Source organism: Cibotium barometz, chromosome 25, assembly GCF_041138505.1.
Source record: "Cibotium barometz isolate CiBa-2024 chromosome 25, ASM4113850v1, whole genome shotgun sequence".
Taxonomy (NCBI): domain Eukaryota; kingdom Viridiplantae; phylum Streptophyta; class Polypodiopsida; order Cyatheales; family Cibotiaceae; genus Cibotium; species Cibotium barometz.
In genome coordinates this window covers 41,891,158-41,910,612 of record NC_141070.1, presented here as the reverse complement: position 1 = coordinate 41,910,612, position 19,455 = coordinate 41,891,158, and the positions used below count along the sequence as shown (strand labels likewise).

Below are 19,455 nucleotides of genomic sequence, written 5' to 3'. Positions count from 1 at the left end.
AGTCTGTGAGACAGGCAGAGTCCGAGCTCCAGGCGGACTATCCAATATGGTGACCAGCACGATAGGGGTGAAGCAGGGATTCCGGCTATCACCCACCCTCTTTGACTGTACATTGATGTGGTCTCCGATTATGTAGATAGATTGGGAGGCCCATGGGGCATGCCTAGCAGGGGTGTTGATACCATCTTGTTATATTTATATGCTGATGATATCGTTTTAATCTCAGACTCTCTGGAGACATCTAGATGCATTACAGGCATTTTGTGTGGATAGAGATCTAACAATGAACCTTGGGAAAACCAAGGTTATGGTGTTTAACACCACACAGGCATGGGTGACAAGATCAGAGCCTCAGTTCACTTTTCGAGGGGAGCCGGTTGAGTACGTCAGGTCATATGTCTACTTGGGAGTTACTTTCATAGGACCGTGTTTCTCCCTGGAGACAATAGCAGCTAGATTAGCTCGAGGGCATGCAGGCTTGGGGGCACTTGAGAGGCAATGTGCACACATACAATTTCAGGAGCCGCGCACCAAATTGTGGCTATTTGATACACTTGTCACACCGACCCTCCTATACGGAGCTCCAATTTGAGGGCCCAGCATACATCACAGATCTAAGAGAGACGGATGAGGGATGGAGGCAAATGGAGAGAACACTGATTATGATGATTACTTGCATGATTGAAAGCAAATCATCGGTACCACGAGATTGTTCGAGCTGAGCTGGGTGCCTCACCAGTAGTGATCGAGGCCCTATTCCAGGCAGTTACCTTTTTACGACGACTATGGGAGCTCCCTTAGCAGACGGATCGGTATTGACCTCATCCATACAGTTGGCAGAGGATAGAGATACTCATTGCTGGTATGCTCAGATGAGATCATGCTTTGACCTACATGGTTTGCGAATAGAGGCACTACCACCCTTTCAATCGAGCCTGGATTGTCCATTTTTGGATCTCACCCACTCAGAGCAGAACCACGTGATTAGGATGGATATCGTCAGAGTGGACACAAAGAGGACATGGACTAGTCCCCTTGAGCCCTTAGGCATGTAAATGGCTCATTACAAGAGCCATTTTCTACACCTCTCACCAGATGATTTTATCACCCGGGATATAGTGTGCCATTGGAAAAATCCGAACCTCATCACACCAGCTGCAAATTGAGACAGGGTGATATGTGCATCAGATCTCGGATGACCGCATTTGTCAGCCATGCTACCAAGAGGCAGAGATAGAGGAGCACTACATTTGACGATGTACAGTCTACTATGAGAGCCAAGGGAGATATCACTACCTCTTCCGAGAGGGTTTTGGGTCATTACGCAAGGTCATGGAGAGGATCAGAGATGCGTAGGATTATTCCTACTTGAGCTCAAGAGACACAAAGAGACCCTCTTGGCAGACAGGAGACTGAGCCATGATGTACCTAGATAGAGGATCCTGACAAATTTCTTTAGCACCAGCACCAACATCCCAGCCCACACACCCCTTGATACCTCCTCCATCGGGCCATCAAGACACCAACCACACTCCTAAGGAGTCACCATTGATAGAGTATTCGTCTTATGTTGTGCTCATCGGCCACGCCCACCACGGCATCCTCACCATTGCCAGATCAGAGCCATTATTGCTCGGCATCAGAGGCACCTACCTTGCTTCTACAACCTCTCCATTCTAGACAACCCCATGTCGGAGATATTTGATCTGAGGAGAGGGCAACACTTCAACTGATCAGCATACGTGGATCTACTTGATATACTTTTTCCAATATTTTCTACTCAGTATCATTCTAAGAGTCTTACTTGCAATTCTTATAACTGTAAGACAATCAGCTTATTGTACTTTTCAATTTCATTTAGTTGTTCTCTTTGATGAGACACCAACTTCAAATAGGCCATTATGGCCTCGTAGAGACGTTAATATATCATTTCATTTTATATCTCTTCTACACACTATACCATTAAAAAAAACATGCACCATGAAACGAAATGAAGTGGAATTAAATGTTCATTACTAAAAATGAAATTGTTTTATTGACAAGAGTCATTGGGATACTTATATGTCATGGATGAATATGAAACAAGGTTTGTTGATTGAGAAGAGAAAAACCAAGAACCAACTTGAAATAAGGACTTCAATCATGTGGAGCCTCAAATGTAGTATATGGTGAAGGGGCAAATTCACGGACACTAGTAAAAAAAAGCCTTGAAGTCATACCTTTTTTCCAATCTTAATATAGTGTCATTTTTTGCCTCTTTTATGCAAAGATTTTGGTAATCACCTTTTTTCTCATCGGATGTCTTAAAGATAGAAACATCAAAGAGCCTATTTAGGGACTTTAAAATCCCCAACTCATCAATATCCAAACCAATTTAAGTGCACCTTTTCAGCCAACCACAACATGACACCTCATAATTTTTGTACCCCTTATATGGGTGGTTCTTTGCAAAAAAGTTGGTGTTTCAAAATAGGGGTAGGCAATAAGCTGGAACTGGGGACTGTCCAATACTTGAACCACATTACCCTATACAAGAATCACACAGTCGTAATCAAACCATAAACCACCCACTTGATCCATGCACGACATGATTGGGTATAAATGTACGGGTTGCAATGACTTAAAACTTTGTTTTAAGTTACACAAGTCTCAAACGTGGATGTACTCCAGGCCATTGCAAAAAAGTACATCAATATTGTACAAAATAGTTGGGTGCTTTTCCAACCCCAAAACAAACTGTTTTACTTCACCATTGTTACCCAGGCCTTTTGTGGGCATCAAGCCCGGTGAATCAAATAACATGTGATAGTTATGAAGGTTAGTACATAGAGCTTGATGCATCACTAGATACTTTGTTTGGCTGCCTCTAAAAACACATCTTCTGGCAACAAAAACTCCTGCCTGTAACATCATCACATTGTATAAGAATACTACTACAAATGATTATGAAGGTTAGTACTACATAGAGCTTGATACATCACTAGCTACTTTGTTTGGCTGCCTCTAAAAAGACATCTTCTGGCAGCAAAAACTGCAATCCAACTGCCTGTAACATCATCACATTGTTTTTGTTATCAGTACAAGAATAATACTACAAACGACAAATAATATCTTGACAGCATTGGCTATCCATTAGGCTAAGAACCCCAGGGGTGTGTAGCCTGGTGGTGAAGGATTTTGCCGCCTACAGTAAGGACCGTACCTAATACATAACAACCCCCCCCCCCCCCCCCCCCCCCCCCCCCCCCCCCCCAAAAAAAAAAAACAAAACAAAACAAAACAAAAAAGGGAAAAAAACATCAACAATCCCCAACCTTAGCAAACCCAAGATCCGCATCACTATGGTCACCAGGCCTCCCTGCAGCATCTCCAACATAGAAGGACCTGTTTGCATGGGGGAGGGAGGAGAGCAAGAAAAGAAACCTGATTATTTCTTCACAAAAACACCTTTTAAAAAGTGTTTCTATACTACACATTTTTCAATGACTCATCAACCGAGATAAGCTAAAAGCAAGAGACCTTGCTTTGTCTATGGATATAGCTTTGTTGAAATGATGTTCCAAGAAGATCCACATGCCATCCTTCGGTTTCCGAAAAAGATCACCAGTCCCCTCCCTTGCGCAAGCTATGAAAACCTGTTATAAACAAGCAGCATAAATTTGGTGAATTCTTCAAAGACAAAATTCCTGTGCTGCTCATCTGCCTACAGTTAACTTCTCATTCAGGGGACATGAGCTGAGCCCTTCTCCATCTCCCACTTGGTCCGCCACCGTGCTGCCCTCCCATGTTCACCCTAATGTTGGTGCTCCACTTCAAAATGTATTTTTTCACCTCTGCTGCTCCTTCCTTCATTCTCTTCTTCCTTTCTCTTCTTCTCCCTTGCTCTTCTTCTTCTCCTCTCTTCTTTCCCATTTGTCTTCCTTCAATGTCTTAAATCTTTTTCCCAATTTCCACCTTCTCTTCAATTTCTTAACAGTCGTTGATTGAACCACTTGTGGCATCTAATCAAGCAAAATTGTCATGATGCCTCACCAAAATAAGGATGGTTCCCCGAGATGTGTGAGAAGAGACCATTTTTTAATCATTACACTATGTTTTTAGATAGCTACTATAAGTTTTGTAAGTATTTATACTTTATGGACTCATTGATTTTTCGAAACCTCGCGGTTTCTGAGCTGAGGGACGAAACCTTTCAAAACAAAACCCCAAAAACCTCGAAACGTTTCTTGTGACTATGAGCTGGAGTCCCACTTTCTATAGGAGCCCATTATAGAAGCTTTGCCCTGTAGTGCAAGCGGACTCGACAACAAGGTCTTTGCAACCAAAGTGGACGAGTCAAACTTGATTCGGATATATCCATTGCTAAGGAATTGGGCGTCCATGATGCACCCTTGCTCACCGACCTAGCCAACATGCAAGAGATCCAATATCTATCCTCAAGCTGAGCCGACAAACTTGCAAATCATGGTAGTGACTTCGGGTGAGGACACTAAAGAGGCAAGGAGTTGGAGGTCCACATCAAATATTTAAAAGTCGGATGTATCCATTGCCAAGGAATTGGGCGTCCATGATGCACCCTTGCTCACCGACCTAGCCAACATGCAAGAGATCCAGTATCTATCCTCAAGCTGAACCGACAAACTTGCAAATCATGGTAGTGGCTTCGGGGGAAGACACTGAAAAGGCAAGGAGTTGGAGGTCCACATCGAATAATTGACAGTTGATGGTGGCCTTGAATGGGATAGATAAGAGTCGCTGCAATGGAGTTCTCTTGCTCCACAAATCTGGTGAAGGCGGGAAGAAGCTAGATGACGAGAAAGATTAGTGAAGGAGAGAAGGGGAAAGGGAGGGCCGAGGGAGACAGGTTGAGGGAAGGAGGCAGAGGAGACAAGCCTGAGAAGTGCAAGCTCAGGGGGGAGACTATGGCGGGGTGTTGGATATCAATGCTGCACCCTCGTCTATGTGACTGCGCAAAAACTGTGGCTAACTCAATGTTGTAAGGCCCCCTTTATGAGAAGAAGCCATTTTGTGTAAGAGTAGCACGGACACCCAACACCCCCGGTTTGGACACGGAGATGGCCATAGGTGGCCAGATGGTTAAGAGACGGCTTAGGAAGGTTTGGCATCATGCCAAGTCAAGCTACATGCAAGTGCATGTTGATATGATTGATCAGACTGCACTATGGATTTGGGAGTTCTTCTCGGGACACTCTGTCCTAGGGATGAGTGGTTGCGCCCCAAGATGGCTTGTGACTACTACTCGTCAAAACCAGCCCCAAAAGCCTCGTGAGCTCAGAAGAGACCCACAGAGTCTGCAACCTCTTTCCATATGTAGAACACTTGCACCTATGTGCTAGGGATTTCCGAAGATAAAAAGAAGAGTGCAGCGTAATACAGCACACACGAGTCCTAAACTATTGCTCTGTATTATGTATAAGAAAGAGATACTACAACTAAAATTCAAGTACAAAATGTGGCTAAGAGAATGAAGATGTCAAATCACATCCCTATGACCTTGTGTACACTCCTAGCTAGCACTTCGCCTACAGAGAGACGCTTTGTGAAGTCCAACACTGAGGAAAGTAGATGAATATGACGACTAGGCTATCCACGTATATATATGCACCAATGCTCTTGATCGGCCAATAGTATTGTTGCGACCAGTTGTACCTGATTGCCATGTCATCAATGCCACCTCATCAATGCCACATGGCCGTGCCACGTGTCACTTGCACTATCCAACCATGCCCGTCGACTGTTTTTTGATGTCTAGCTCTGCCTTGCATACTCATATGTGTGTCACATTCTCCCCTACTTGCATTGCAGCTGTCCTAAGCTGCACAATGTCCATGTAAAGTGCCCTTCCATAAAAGGGAAAGATCCAAGAAAAGCTCATCCAAGATACCCAAGATCCCGAACACTGTGAGACCACTTTGTGTCCACTGCGAAGACTTGCATTCCGTCCTCACCATGTCAACAAAGACGTGCGGATGACCAACTTCCACCTAATCGAGCACTCTCCATCTGTCCAAACATCCATGAAAAAACACTACAAACCTCTGAGTATCCTCCGATAGCCCACGAGAAAAACACTCTAGAGAATGGCCGAGCAAAACTCTACTACCCGAACTCCAACCACTAATGCATTGGCTCAGATGGAGCACAAGAACTACTTGCACAGTTTCCAATGCACCCTGAAGAAAGAAAGCAAAATCAAGAACCATAATCCTCAGAAACATTGCACCAAATCTGTATCCATCAATATTGTTCGGCATCTGTATATCTAAAACCCCCATGTCTTGTGGAACACACTCCAATTAATACATCTGTTGATACACCGAGGGCAAAACCCTGGCTGTTGTCGGTACACTCTCCAAGAAATCTGTGTACTGTGAAGATACACCACCTAGCCTATCCTCCCATGACGAAGACAAATATGATGACATGTCCTCGTGTGTTGCCTCCATGACATAACACACTGAAGATACTCCACCCAATGCAAACGGTGGGAGGTGAGAAGAATCCTTCGAACGACCCCATAACTGTAGCGATCACCACTTAAGCCAAAAATTCTCCACTGAGTGCAAACAGCAACAATGAAGACTCTCCCTCAGAGACCTAGCTGAAAACTTGCTCTATTCGTACCTGTGGCCTGGTGCAATGAAGCACCATGGATGTGTGCTCAAACCGAGAAAAAAAAAAAGCTAAGACACACACACACATGCATCTCCTTCACACTCATCCTCGGGTTCTAAAGAAGTCGCCGCCTCAGAGTCCATACTGATCTGGTTCTGAAGAAGCCTCCTTGAATTGCTCCTCCAAGGCCTTCGGACAATCCTTCACGCTGTGCTCGATGGAGTCACAATAAAACCATTGTCCAGCAACCATCTTGGGGCAACAGTCTTCAAGCTAGTTGTTCAGTCCCAGACTTGGAACTCTCGCACATCTCGAGGATTGTAGCAAGACGAACTCCATCTAAAAGATCATGGAGCCGATGTGCACAAACGTATGCGTGAAAGATGATTTCAAACCATCCACAAATCGCTCTACGACCGCCGAACGACCTTTGGGAGCTTTAGCAAAAGCTTCTAGAAACAAGCAAGATGGTTGATTATCGATTCGCCATGTTTTTGCATAAAATGCTCCCACTCTTTCATCAATTCACGCTCATAATCTACGAGAATAAACTGCTTCAAGACCACCTTGCGGCAGTCATCCATTAAGTCACACAGTGGTACCTAAGGTGATCTTCCCAACACAAGAGAGGGACACCCATCAAAGCCATATGCACCAAATGGAGCTGAAAAATATCTGAACCACTTGTTGCCAATGTGGCAACCATCTCACGGATCCAATTGGTGACGATTTCTTCGTCCATCTTCCCGTTGAACTTGGAAGACTTCAAAAGGTTCATTAATTGAGCTTGTTCCTCACGAGGCATGGAGGAAGAACTCGGAAAACCCGTAGTACCCTGACGTTGAGCCAGTGAAGGCAAGCGTGAATTGTCCGAAGAATCTGGTAGAGAGGGACTCCGCAAAGGAGATCATCGGTGATACAAACGGCATCTCTCCTGCTGACTAGGCCCAGGTGTAGAATGATGACTACCGGATTGGCAACAAACCTCATCCAATACATCCTTGCCTGCATCCAAAGGAGTGAAAAATCCTCCTCCTGAAAGTTTTTCCACTTCATCATCGGAATCATCCAACACTTGCTCCTAAGCACGGACCCTTGTAGATTCCAGATCTGGAATACTAGGTGCTCGAGTGCTAACTCCATCCAATCAAGACGGGCAAATGTAGCCTCCATTTTAGCCGCATGCGCATCCATGGATGCCTTCATGCTGAGAAGCAAATCAGTGAGTTGTGAATCCATGACAACTATCAAGTGATCAAGGACCGGATGAGGGATTTCAGCCCTACGTGATGAGGTAAGGGTTTGTTGGGGCAGGGACGCACAATATACCCCAAGTGCAATAAAGAGAACCCAAATATTCAATTTTTCCAAACCCGAACCTGTGCACTCTTGGAATCTAAGCGCTCTAGACTATCCAAGCATCAACACACACAAGTGCCAAAAACGAAAAATAATTACAGGATCCCTAGGCTCTGATACCAACTGTTGTAGAACACTAGCGCCTATGTGCTAGAGTTTTCCAGAAAGAGAGAGAAGTGTAGCGGAATCACGCATACAGTACACACAAGTCCTAAACTACTGCTATGTATTATGTACAAGAAAGAAGTTATACAACTGAAATTCAAGTACAAGATGTGGCTGAGAATGAAGACGTCAAATCACAGCCCTACGACCTACTGAAACCGATCCCGTCAAGTGGGAAAGACTCCGTTGGACACCCACACGCTTAATAGCACAACTTTAAAACCACAAATATGAAATGGACAACTTAAAACAACTTGAAATTTAGATGAACAGAAATGGAAAGATGGACACCAGCACTGGGGCCGGAACGGGCCGACCCCCCCCCTCAATATATGATATATTTATTGGGAGTATTTAAAGAATACAATGCTCCATGGGTTCTGAGAACCAGATAATGTCCATGTACATATGAAAACAGTACCAAACAAGTAGGCTCGAATTTCGATGTAGAAGCTCGAAGCAGCACAACCACTAGTGTGGTCCAATCACTACGGTCCTGTGCTTTCACTGGACTCCGCGGAGAGCGCCTCACTGGTGTTCCGAGACCACGCACAAACAGGCGCTCTCGTACTAACGCCTGGCTCTCCCGATCTCAGCACCTTTGGACCGAGGTTCGCCAATACAGCTTGGACAACCCGGCACCGAACGGGTGTTGGCCGAGCGGGATGAATCTTTTATCAGATTTAAACATATAATACTTTACTCAAATCTGAAAATCACTTACCTGTAGATGGTTGATAGAAAACCAATACTTGTGGTTTGCTGAGGATGAAACCACCCTTGTTGAAGAAAGAGTAGCCTCGTGAAGACTCACCACGATAAGTTCCACCCAAAAAGGGCACAGCCGCCTACTGTGAGAGAGAAACTTCCACTTGCAAGAGAGGAGAGAGACAATACACAGTTACCAGCAGAGGTTTAGAGCTTTGGCGTCTGCATGAAGAAGAGTTGTGGTGGGGCAGCCGACTGTAGTAGCACAGAGGCAGGTAACCTTCAGGTGGTGGCAGCCGGCTGCAGCACAGTAGCCGCCTATGCACAGCAGATTCAGCAGCCGCCTGGGGTAGTAGGCGCAGCAGTGCCTTGTGAAGATGCAGATTCAGCAGTCGCCTGGGGTAGTAGGCGCAGCAGTGCCTTGTGAAGATGCAGATTCAGCAGTCGCCTGGGGTAGTAGGCGCAGCCAGCAACAGAGTCAGCCGCCTGTAGAGAGTCAGGCGCAGCCAGCAGCAGAGTCAGCCGCCTGCAGAGAGTCAGGCGCAGCCAGCAGTAGAGGGTCGCCTTCAGGAAGAGCATGCGCAAAGATGGTGGTTCTCTACGTAAGAGGGAAGCGATCCCTTCTACGCTTGAAGGGGGCCCTTTTTTTTAATAAAATAAAGGTGGAGTTAACTTAGGTGATACCCACGCATGCATGTGGGGGATTAGTGGGGGTAGGTGACCATGCCCACCCCCACACTTACTTAAAAGTGGGGCTCCCCACCTTGGCCCCAAAGTGGGTGCCCAAAGGGGGTGCCCACTTTTAAATAAGTGTGAACACCTAACCTTATAAATCAAAGGGTTAGAATATAAAACATTAAAACAACATGTGTAACATACTTACCACCTGTTCACATGCACTAGAACTTGTCAGAATACAGAGCAGACTTCACGACTCACTGGCAGGCGTCCCCGCTTAGTAAGTAACACGTCAGGCAGGCAAACACACAAATACATGTCATGCGAAAACAGTTTCAAACATGCAAAATATGTGTGCATGTGCAAAAAGTAACATGGACATATCTCCCGTTCATGGAACATGTACAAAATATCTGTCGGCACAAAACTGGCACGACATAAAAACATAAAAACCTGGTCTTCCTATGGAGTGACAGTCCCATAGGTAAGACACAGTTCCAGGCACGAGTTTCCCTATGGTGTGACAGTCCCATAGGCAAAACACGGCACGAATACTGGCTCTTCCATGGCGTGACAGTCCCATGGATCGAACACAGTCCAGGTCATACACGGGTGGCACTGATCTGGCTCCCGTCCATACGACACCATCCTGCTAACACACGGGTGGCACCAGTCTGGCTCCCGTCCATGTCAGCAAAATACTGGCCTCTTCACACGAGACACCGGCCTGGCCTCAAGTGAACGAGACGCAAAAAACTAGGAATGGACCAAATGGTCGGCCAATTGGTGACATCCCCCCGGGCTTCTAAAGAGTTGACCTCAACTGAAAAGCCTCAAGATATGCCTGCAACAATTGCGGATAATCTGCAAAATAATCTTCATTTACCCATTTGGCATCAATAGGCAAATAATTCTTAAACTTCACAAGGTATCTCCTGGAAAGCTTTCCGGCAGGTAGCTTTCTCTCCTTGTGAAAAACAATCTGTTCTGGCTGGAGGATCTCCTCAAGCTCTTCAATTTCTGGCGGATCTTCTGTGACAGGCTCATCAGGATCTGGCCCCACATATTTCCGGAATAGACTCACATGAAAAGCATTGTGAATCTTCCAATGACTAGGTAAAGCAAGCCTATAGGACACTTCATTGATCTTGTGAATCACCTTGAAGGGTCCATAATAGCGAGGAGAAAGCTTAGGATATGATCCTTCTCGTCCTGGCCTCTTTCGAAGCCTAGCCTTCTCAAATTTCAGCAATACCCAATCACCTTCTTTGACTTCCATGTCCCTTCTATGCTTGTCAGCAGCCATTTTATGCTTATCCTGAGATCTTGCAATGGCTGTCCGCACCTGACCAAAGGCAACATCCAAGTCACGAACATATTCATCAGCTGCAAAAATTTCATCCTTAGTACGAAGGATGGGTGGCAAGACCACTCTGCCATAAATAATCTCAAATGGAGCCTTTCCTGTGGAAGCATGGATCGTATTGTTGTAGGCAAACTCAACAAGTGGAAGATACTTCTCCCATGCACTCTTTTGATCTGCCACATAACATTTCAATAAATCCAACACAGCTGAATTTGCAGCTTCACTTTGGCCATCCGTTTGGGGATGATAAGCTGATGAAAACTCAAGCTTAGTACCCATATTATCAAATAAAGCCCTCCAAAATAGGCATACCATGATGCTTGAAAATATTAGCAAGAAAAAGCTTTACCATATGATCAGCTTTAATGGTTTTCTTGACGGGCAAGAAATGAGCTTGCTTGCTAAACCTGTCCATAATAGTCCAAATAGCATCATTCCCATGCTGGGATCTAGGCAAATCCATAATAAAGTCCATCGTGATACTTTCCCAAGGTTGCGAGAGAATAGGCAATGACTGAAGCAAACCAGGAGGCTTTTGCCTATCAAATTTCACCTTTTGGCAAGTGATACATGCACGCACATAAGTCTCAATGTCTTTACGCATGCTTGGCCAAAAGAAATACCTCTGAATCATGCGAGTAGTAGGCATAATACCTCGATGACCAGCATATGGTGGAGCGTGACATTCGTCCATAACCTTTGGACGCAAATCCTTCACCACACATAGGCAATTATCCTTCATGAGATAACCCTCGTTGATAACATAAGAGGCATGTGAATGACCAGCCATCAAATCAGTCCATATATGGCAAAAATCAGCATCCAAATGATACAAATCTCTCATAGCAGATAGATCTCCATGAGAGGCCACTGAGACTGCAGCAATATAAGGCCTCCTAGATAGTGCATCGGCCACCACATTTTTCTTTCCTGGAGTATGCACAATCTGAAAATGAAACATGGAAAGAAAATTTGCCATTCTCATCTGCTTCTCTGAAAGCTTGGTTTGAGATAGAAAGTATCTCAAGCTTTGATGATCTGTCTTGACTACAAATTCAGCCCCAAGAAGGTAGTGTTTCCAAATCTTTAAGGCGTGAATTACAGCCAAGAGCTCTTTCTCATAGATATCTATATGAAGCTCAGCATCATGCAAACGACGGCTCTCGTATGCAACTGCATGCCCTTCTTGATTTAGGACAGCTCCTATGCAATCACCACAAGCATCACATTCAACCACGAATGACTTGTGCAAGTTAGGAACAATCAATACTGGACCACATATAATCGCATGCTTGAGCTGCAAGAAAGCATCCTGTTCCTTTGAAGTCCATTTGAAAGCAGTTTTCTTCTTTGTGAGATCATGTAAAGGAGTGGCAATCATAGCAAAATGCCTTATGAAACGCCTGTAATACGAACATAATCCCAGAAAACTACGTACTTGATGTACGTTTTGCAATTCGGGCCAATTCCGAATAGTCTCTATCTTTGCAGGATCCATTGTAACTCCATCTTTGGATACAATATGTCCCAGATAATGAATCTCTGAAAGGAAAAACTCACTTTTCTTGGCATTGACGAAAAGTTTATGCTTCCGCAACTCTTCGAACACTGTGATCAAATGAGTTCTGTGTTCCTGCTCATTCTTGGAGAAAACCAAGATATCATCAAAGAAGACTCCTGTAAACTTGCGATGGGATCGGAATATCCTATCCATCATTCGATTAAAAGTAGCAGGAGCATTGGTGAGACCAAAAGGCATTACCAAGAATTCATATAATCCGAAGGCTGTCCTGAATGCAGTCTTATGGACATCTTGTGGCACCACGCGTATCTGGTGATAACCACTCTTCAAATCAAGTCTGCTAAAGCAAGCTGAACCATCAAGCTTATCCAAGATATCATCAATTCGTGGAATAGGAAATCTGTTCTTGATGGTAAGCTTGTTCAAAGCTCTATAGTCCACACACATACGGAATGATCCGTCCTTCTTTTGAACAAGAAGCATAGGAGAGCAGTAAGGTGAGGAACTGGGCTGAACCAAACCTTTCTCTAAAAGCTCGTTTACCTGCTTCATAATTTCTTCTTGTTGTGCAGCACTCACTCGGTATGCGGGTTTGTTAGGTGGAGAACTACCTGGCACAAGATCTATACGGTGATCTTCGGGCCTTTGGGGAGGTAATTCACCTGGCAATGAGTCAGCAAAACAGTCGTTGAATGCATTAAGAAAATTCAGCCTATCATTAGACATAGCATCCATATTTTGATGATTTGGCACAAGACTATCACGCACAAAAACCAAGTACGCTGAAAGACTCTTTTTCATTGCTTTATTAATTTGGATGTGTGATACAACTGGGATAGAATCCCCTTCTTTGCCAGCATCAATAAAATGCATGCGGCCTTTATGCATAAAAGAAATCATATTGGACTTGTAGTCTTTGCGGGGCTCAAGCCTATGGTGCCACGGCTTGCCCAACAATACATCACATCCATTCTTAGTTGCTCCATTCAATGGAGCAACTAAGAAATGCTCATTATCAAGATAGCCCTGTATATGGATACGCAACTTCCCAATCAAAGGGGTAACCTGCACCTCTTTGCCAATAAATGCAGCTTCAGCTTCAATCTGAGGTCCCATGTTTTCAACCTCAATTCCCAATGCAGCTGCCATTTGCATAGAGATGAAATTGTCAGTTGCACAGTCATCAAACATGAATAATGCGGGCTGATCCTTGATTTGCCCCCAAGCCTTGCAAACCATACGCTCTTTTGCATCATGACCTGTATTACCTTGCACATCAGGAACTGCATGAACATTTGCTTTGGTGTGCTTGTCCTCGTGCTTTGGTTTGCGATCTGGGCATTGCCGAAACATGTGGTCTTTGCTACCACAAGAAAAGCATTTTCCATCCTTAGCATATTGCTCTCTTTGCTCCGGGGTTAAGCCAAATTTGTTCTTCCTTGGGCCCTGTTCTTTAGATGTGTTATTTTCAGCTTTACCACCCTTGTAAGGCTCCCGGAAGTTCTTTTTAGGTGGCTGTCCACCCTTTTGCTGATTTGGGACAGCCTTGTCCTTCCCCTTTGAACCTCCTTGATCCTGCTTGATCTTGAGCACCAATTGCTCCGTGGCAAGAGCAGAAGCTGTGAGTTGTTGCAACGTATGTTTCGGGTGCAATTCAATACCCGATCTATATGCAGGTTGCAATCCAAAACGAAACTTCCTTTTTCTTTCATCCTCAGAGATTAGCATGAAGGGAGTCACTTCCAGCAACACTTTCCAGAATTTGTTAACATACTGTTGCACACTCTCATTGTCTCTTTGTTCCAGCCTGTCCCACTTTTGAGTGAGAGTTTGCTCTGCATTGGGTGACAAGAACTGAGCATAAAATCTATCTTTGAATTCCTTCCAAGTAGAGATGGGATCCTTGGTGATCTTTTCAGTGATCCACCAATGGGCAGCAGTCCCTTTCAAAAACATGCTAGCATGGCGCACCTTTGACTTTTCTGTGAAGTCCTCATCGCTAAAAGCAATGTCGAACTGTGCCACAAACGCTAACACCTTAGAAGCATCATGTTCACCATGAAAGACATCAAATTTGACAGATTTATCACCTGCTTTGAATTCCTTGAGCTTCCTGGCATGAGGCTCATGGTCCTCTCTTTTTCTTTTCCCCTTATCCAACGGGATAGCCCTATCTGCATGGGCTCCATGGGCCGTCATAGAAGCTTCATGGGGCACGGTGGCATGTGCTCCACGAACTCGAAGCTCAGATGCATGTGACTTACCTGCATATGGCATGGTCTCTCCATGAGACAACTCAGAAGGCAAAATTTTTCTGGAAGTAGACCTGTCACCATGAGATACATATCTTGCATGCATGTGACTTTCGTGCCCTCCATGAGCACTGGCATACATATATCTATCAGGCTTTGTGCCTTGCGGAGAAGATGCATGACGAGAGGTGACAGTCACCTCTTCCTTTTGCATAAAAGATTTCAGCCTCTGGGATGCGGGATCTCCATGCTTCAAACGAGGTGGATTTCTGAATTTCACTCTCCGTCATCCCCCTCTTTGATATCACCTTTGCGAAGGAGATAGGCAAGTGCCAACTCCCTTGGTTTCTTGCCCACTTCACGAGCCATTGATTCAAAGGTTACATCAACCATAGCATCAGCCTTCCTGGCTTCAATAGCACTTTGCAGATGGGGATCTTCATGCAAAAACTTTAATTCTTGCTCTTGAGCCTGCAAAAGTTTTCTCATATGTTCCATTTCAGCCCTCATAGCATCAGGCTCTTGTTCAAGCATAACTGTCTTTCCTGGAGACAGTTGACCCTTGGATTCACTATCCATAACCCTTTCAAGGGGCTTGTGCCTACCACGCAGGGCATCAGACCCGCGAGAAGCACTAGAGGGACCCCTCGAATTTGGCACTTCCAAAGGGTTGCCTTGGCTGTCCATTGTGTTCAAAGTTTGCTAAAAGCGGGATGTCCAGTACACAGGTTCGTTTCCCCACTAGAAAGAGGGAAACAACCGTGCTCTGATACCAATGAAACCGATCCCGTCAAGTGGGAAAGACTCCGTTGGACACCCACACGCTTAATAGCACAACTTTAAAACCACAAATATGAAATGGACAACTTAAAACAACTTGAAATTTAGATGAACAGAAATGGAAAGATGGACACCAGCACTGGGGCCGGAACGGGCCGACCCCACCCTCAATATATGATATATTTATTGGGAGTATTTAAAGAATACAATGCTCCATGGGTTCTGAGAACCAGATAATGTCCATGTACATATGAAAACAGTACCAAACAAGTAGGCTCGAATTTCAATGTAGAAGCTCGAAGCACTCAAATCTGAAAATCACTTACCTGTAGATGGTTGATAGAAAACCAATACTTGTGGTTTGCTGAGGATGAAACCACCCTTGTTGAAGAAAGAGTAGCCTCGTGAAGACTCACCACGATAAGTTCCACCCAAAAAGGGCACAGCCGCCTACTGTGAGAGAGAAACTTCCACTTGCAAGAGAGGAAAGAGACAATACACAGTTACCAGCAGAGGTTTAGAGCTTTGGCGTCTACATGAAGAACTATTATTATGGTCACCTACCCTATGACACACTCTATGAGTTGTCTAGAGACCAGTTGGTTAAAGGCATACCCCACCTCAAACTAACCAAGGATGTCTGCAAGCCATGTCAAATGGGTAAGCCGCATCGTACACCGTTTCCACATCATGCTACTCATCGTGCTCAGAGTATCCTCAAGTTGGTTCACTTTGACTTGAGTGGGCACTGCCCAACCCCCTCGTTGAACGGGTCACTCTACTACATGTTGATTGTAGATGATTATGCGACGTACATGTGGGTGTATTTCCTAAAGCATAAATCAGATGCCTTCCAATACTTTACCACGTGGGTTCGGTTAGTCACTAACCAAATGGGCGTCTTGATTGGGATTTCTCACAGTGACAATGGTGGTGAGTTTATCTTCTCCATCAATTTGCCGAGTTCTTGCAAGAGTAGGGCAACTCACCTCCACCAACTCTCCTTCAAATGAAGTGGTCAAGCACAAGAACTGTACCGTTATGAATATGGCACGCTCCATGCTATTTGCAACTGAATTGCCAAAATGCCTTTAGTCAGAATCGGTCAACACTGTAGTGTACCTTCTGCACCGGTGCCCTACCGTCGTCGTCTCTCTCACAAGACTCCGTTTGAGGCATTTTATGACAAAAAACCAACTCTTTCCTATCTCCGTGTCTTTGGGTGTCGTGCTTATACACACTCCGAATGACACAAGGGACAAGTTTGAGCCAAGGAGTGAGTTACTCATTTTTGTCGGCTACTCTTCTGAATCAAAGGCTTACAAAGTTTTTGATCCAAGATCGAACAAAGTCTTCGTTCATCGAGACATTGTCTTTGATAAGCAAGACTTACTTCGCCTTCCGATGCCCATATCACCTCCAAATGACACTAGGGAAAAGCTTGAGCCAAGGAGTGAGTTGCTCATTTTTGTGGGCTACTCTTCTAAATCAAAGGCTTACAAAGTTTTTGATCCAAGATTGAACAAACTCTTCGTTCGTCCTCGAGACATTGTCTTTGATAAGCGGGACTTACTTCGTCTTCCGCTGCCCATATCACCCGAACAAGAATCTCCGACTTTGCCACATAAACCCAATCAGTCAACTATTACTCCGCCACTTGGGGAGCCTTCCTCCTCCCGACAACCACCTAGGAACCCTTTACCCCGCTGCTACCGACAGACCACGCGGGATTCAGGCATGCTTCCTAGCGTCCACCACATGCCTGTTTGTGCCTATGGGGGGAGGTGTCCATGACCAGTCCATTGATGTTTACGCGACAGGATTTCATCTACGACTCCACTATTTCTTGGTTTCGTGCCCTGGAGTGACCTCTTTTGCCAGTTTTTCATTTTCAGCATTCCCATCACTGTAAGGCTACAATCCGAGCACCAGTATGGGCACACCAGTGACACGTGTGGACCCGGAACATGAGTTTTGAGATTGCTTCACTTTAGTGAGAGGTGGGGAGTTGGTGGAAAGGTTCTACATCAACGGAATCATCACTGAATATATTGTTTGGTACATGCTTTCATATTTCTTGTTTATAACAAATCTCACTTAAGAGCTTGTGGAACATTGTAAAAAACAAAATACTCCAATAATATACTTGGTATTGAGGGGGAGGTCGGCAAGCTCGTGGAACATTGTACAAAACAAAATACTCCAATAATATACTTGGTATTGAGGGGGAGGTCGTCCCAGTTCTGGCCCCACTGTGGTGTCACTTTGCAATTTTTCATTTTCAGCATTGTCTTTGTCTTGTGATGTTTCCATTTCATAAGTGTTTTAAGTCTTGTTGATTTACAAGACAATGCTCACACCTAACTAGGTGAATTAAACTATGTTGATGAGTGGGCGTGTGATAGGGGCAGCACGCTGAGCATCTTTACCAGCACCGATTTCTCGGACCATGCGCCGCTAGTGCTTCACATGGGAGATCCATGACAACAAGATTCCCAAGAGACAACCAGGATCCCAGATGCTCTCATTGGAAACCCAAAGGTCTACGCCCACATTGAGGAGATCTGGGCAGCCTTTTCTTTCCGCACAAATATTGCCACCTCCACACTGGATAGAGCCCTCCTTAGGATCAGCACTCTTCTCCAATCGACACTACAAGAGGGACTAGCGGCTACGGGAGCAAACCCCAAACAAGCCCATTGGTGCGAGCACAAATGGAGGTCGCTCATGGCAGCCAATAAGGAGAAGAGAGTAGAGTACCACCACCATGCTCGAGCTTCCTGTTGGACCCAGACAGGAGACAAGTTGATAGGAGACTTCTTTACTGAAGAGGTCCAGCAGGTCCTCACCACCACGGGGATGGAGTGTGGTGCCCATGTGATCCCAACGGCGAGGTGGTCTCTTCGAGCCATCGCCACATATTTCTACTCCCATATGCTGTCGGCAGACCCCACCCCCCCCCCCAGCCCACAAGCAGGCACGTTATTGGGTGGCACAGTAGTGACACATCTGGAGTAGCTGGGGCTCGGAGGTTTGCCAAAAATGGAGCCATGGGGGCCAGATTTATACAACTGTGTAACATACCCACAGTTGTCTCACAGCAGAACCTCGAGCGTTCATTGGATCCCCCCTTCTCAGTCAACGAGCTCTTCAAGCTTTTCCACACCGGAAAAGAGCCCACGAGAGGATGGGCTTCCGGTTATTTCTTTCAGCAGCATTGAGATCTCTTGAAAGCTAGCCTACGATTTCAATGAGGTCATGACTCATGCAGAAGGCCCCTCCTGGAGTGTTTGGCAGAGGACCTTATTCACTTGATCCCCAAGGAGGGGGGAGATAAGCTTGTTGAGGTGTGACACAAGCGCCCCATCACCTCGTCAGCACAGCCTACAAAATCCTCACCAAAATGATCAGCCTCCACCTTCAACCACCCCTCCTTGATATATTCATGACCCACCCAGACAAGCTTCATCTGGGTAGGAGTACCTTGGATAACATCTTCACATTTTGGGAGGCAACTGCTTTGGCTAAACTGAGGCAAATGTATATGGTGGTTCTCCTCCTCCATTTTGAGAAGGCTTATGACCGTGCTGACTGCAGTTTTCTGGAGGGCACCATGCTTCGGATCGATTTCTCAACCTCTTGGATCCAGGGAGTCTCCGCCCTCTACTCATCAGCCCATAGCCAAGTTCTCATTCAAAGCGCTTAGCGTCGGCAGGGAGCATTTTTCAATCTCACTCGGTTGTCCCTTGGCACCCTTCCTCTCTGTCACAAAGGCCATGAGCAGCCTCCTACGCGCACAAGACAAGGGCCTCCATCGTCTCAACCTCCACATCCACTCTTTGGAGGAGCTTCTGGATGCCGAGTTTGCACAGACGATGCTGCCACTTACCTATCCGGCTCTGATGGGAATCTTCAACATTTTGCAGAGGCTACTGAGCTCTTTTTCCTTGCTTCTGATGCTCGTATCAGCAGGCACAAGTCGTGCGGTT

General features: G+C 45.4%; 1 protein-coding gene across 1 annotated transcript in view; it reads right to left on the bottom strand.

Moving 5' to 3' along the window:
• Positions 1–2,591: 2,591 nt before the first annotated feature.
• The window catches only part of LOC147624581 (phosphoesterase), a 69,767-nt gene continuing 52,903 nt past the window's right edge, over positions 2,592–19,455 (bottom strand). Inside the window, exons 10-13 of the mRNA XM_086819600.1 lie at positions 3,520–3,635; positions 3,315–3,384; positions 2,989–3,046; positions 2,592–2,901 (exon numbers count right to left, since the gene is read on the bottom strand). Coding sequence (XP_086675726.1) covers positions 2,867–2,901; positions 2,989–3,046; positions 3,315–3,384; positions 3,520–3,635 — 279 coding nt within the window. The 3' untranslated portion in view covers positions 2,592–2,866. The remainder of the gene's footprint in view (positions 2,902–2,988; positions 3,047–3,314; positions 3,385–3,519; positions 3,636–19,455) is intronic.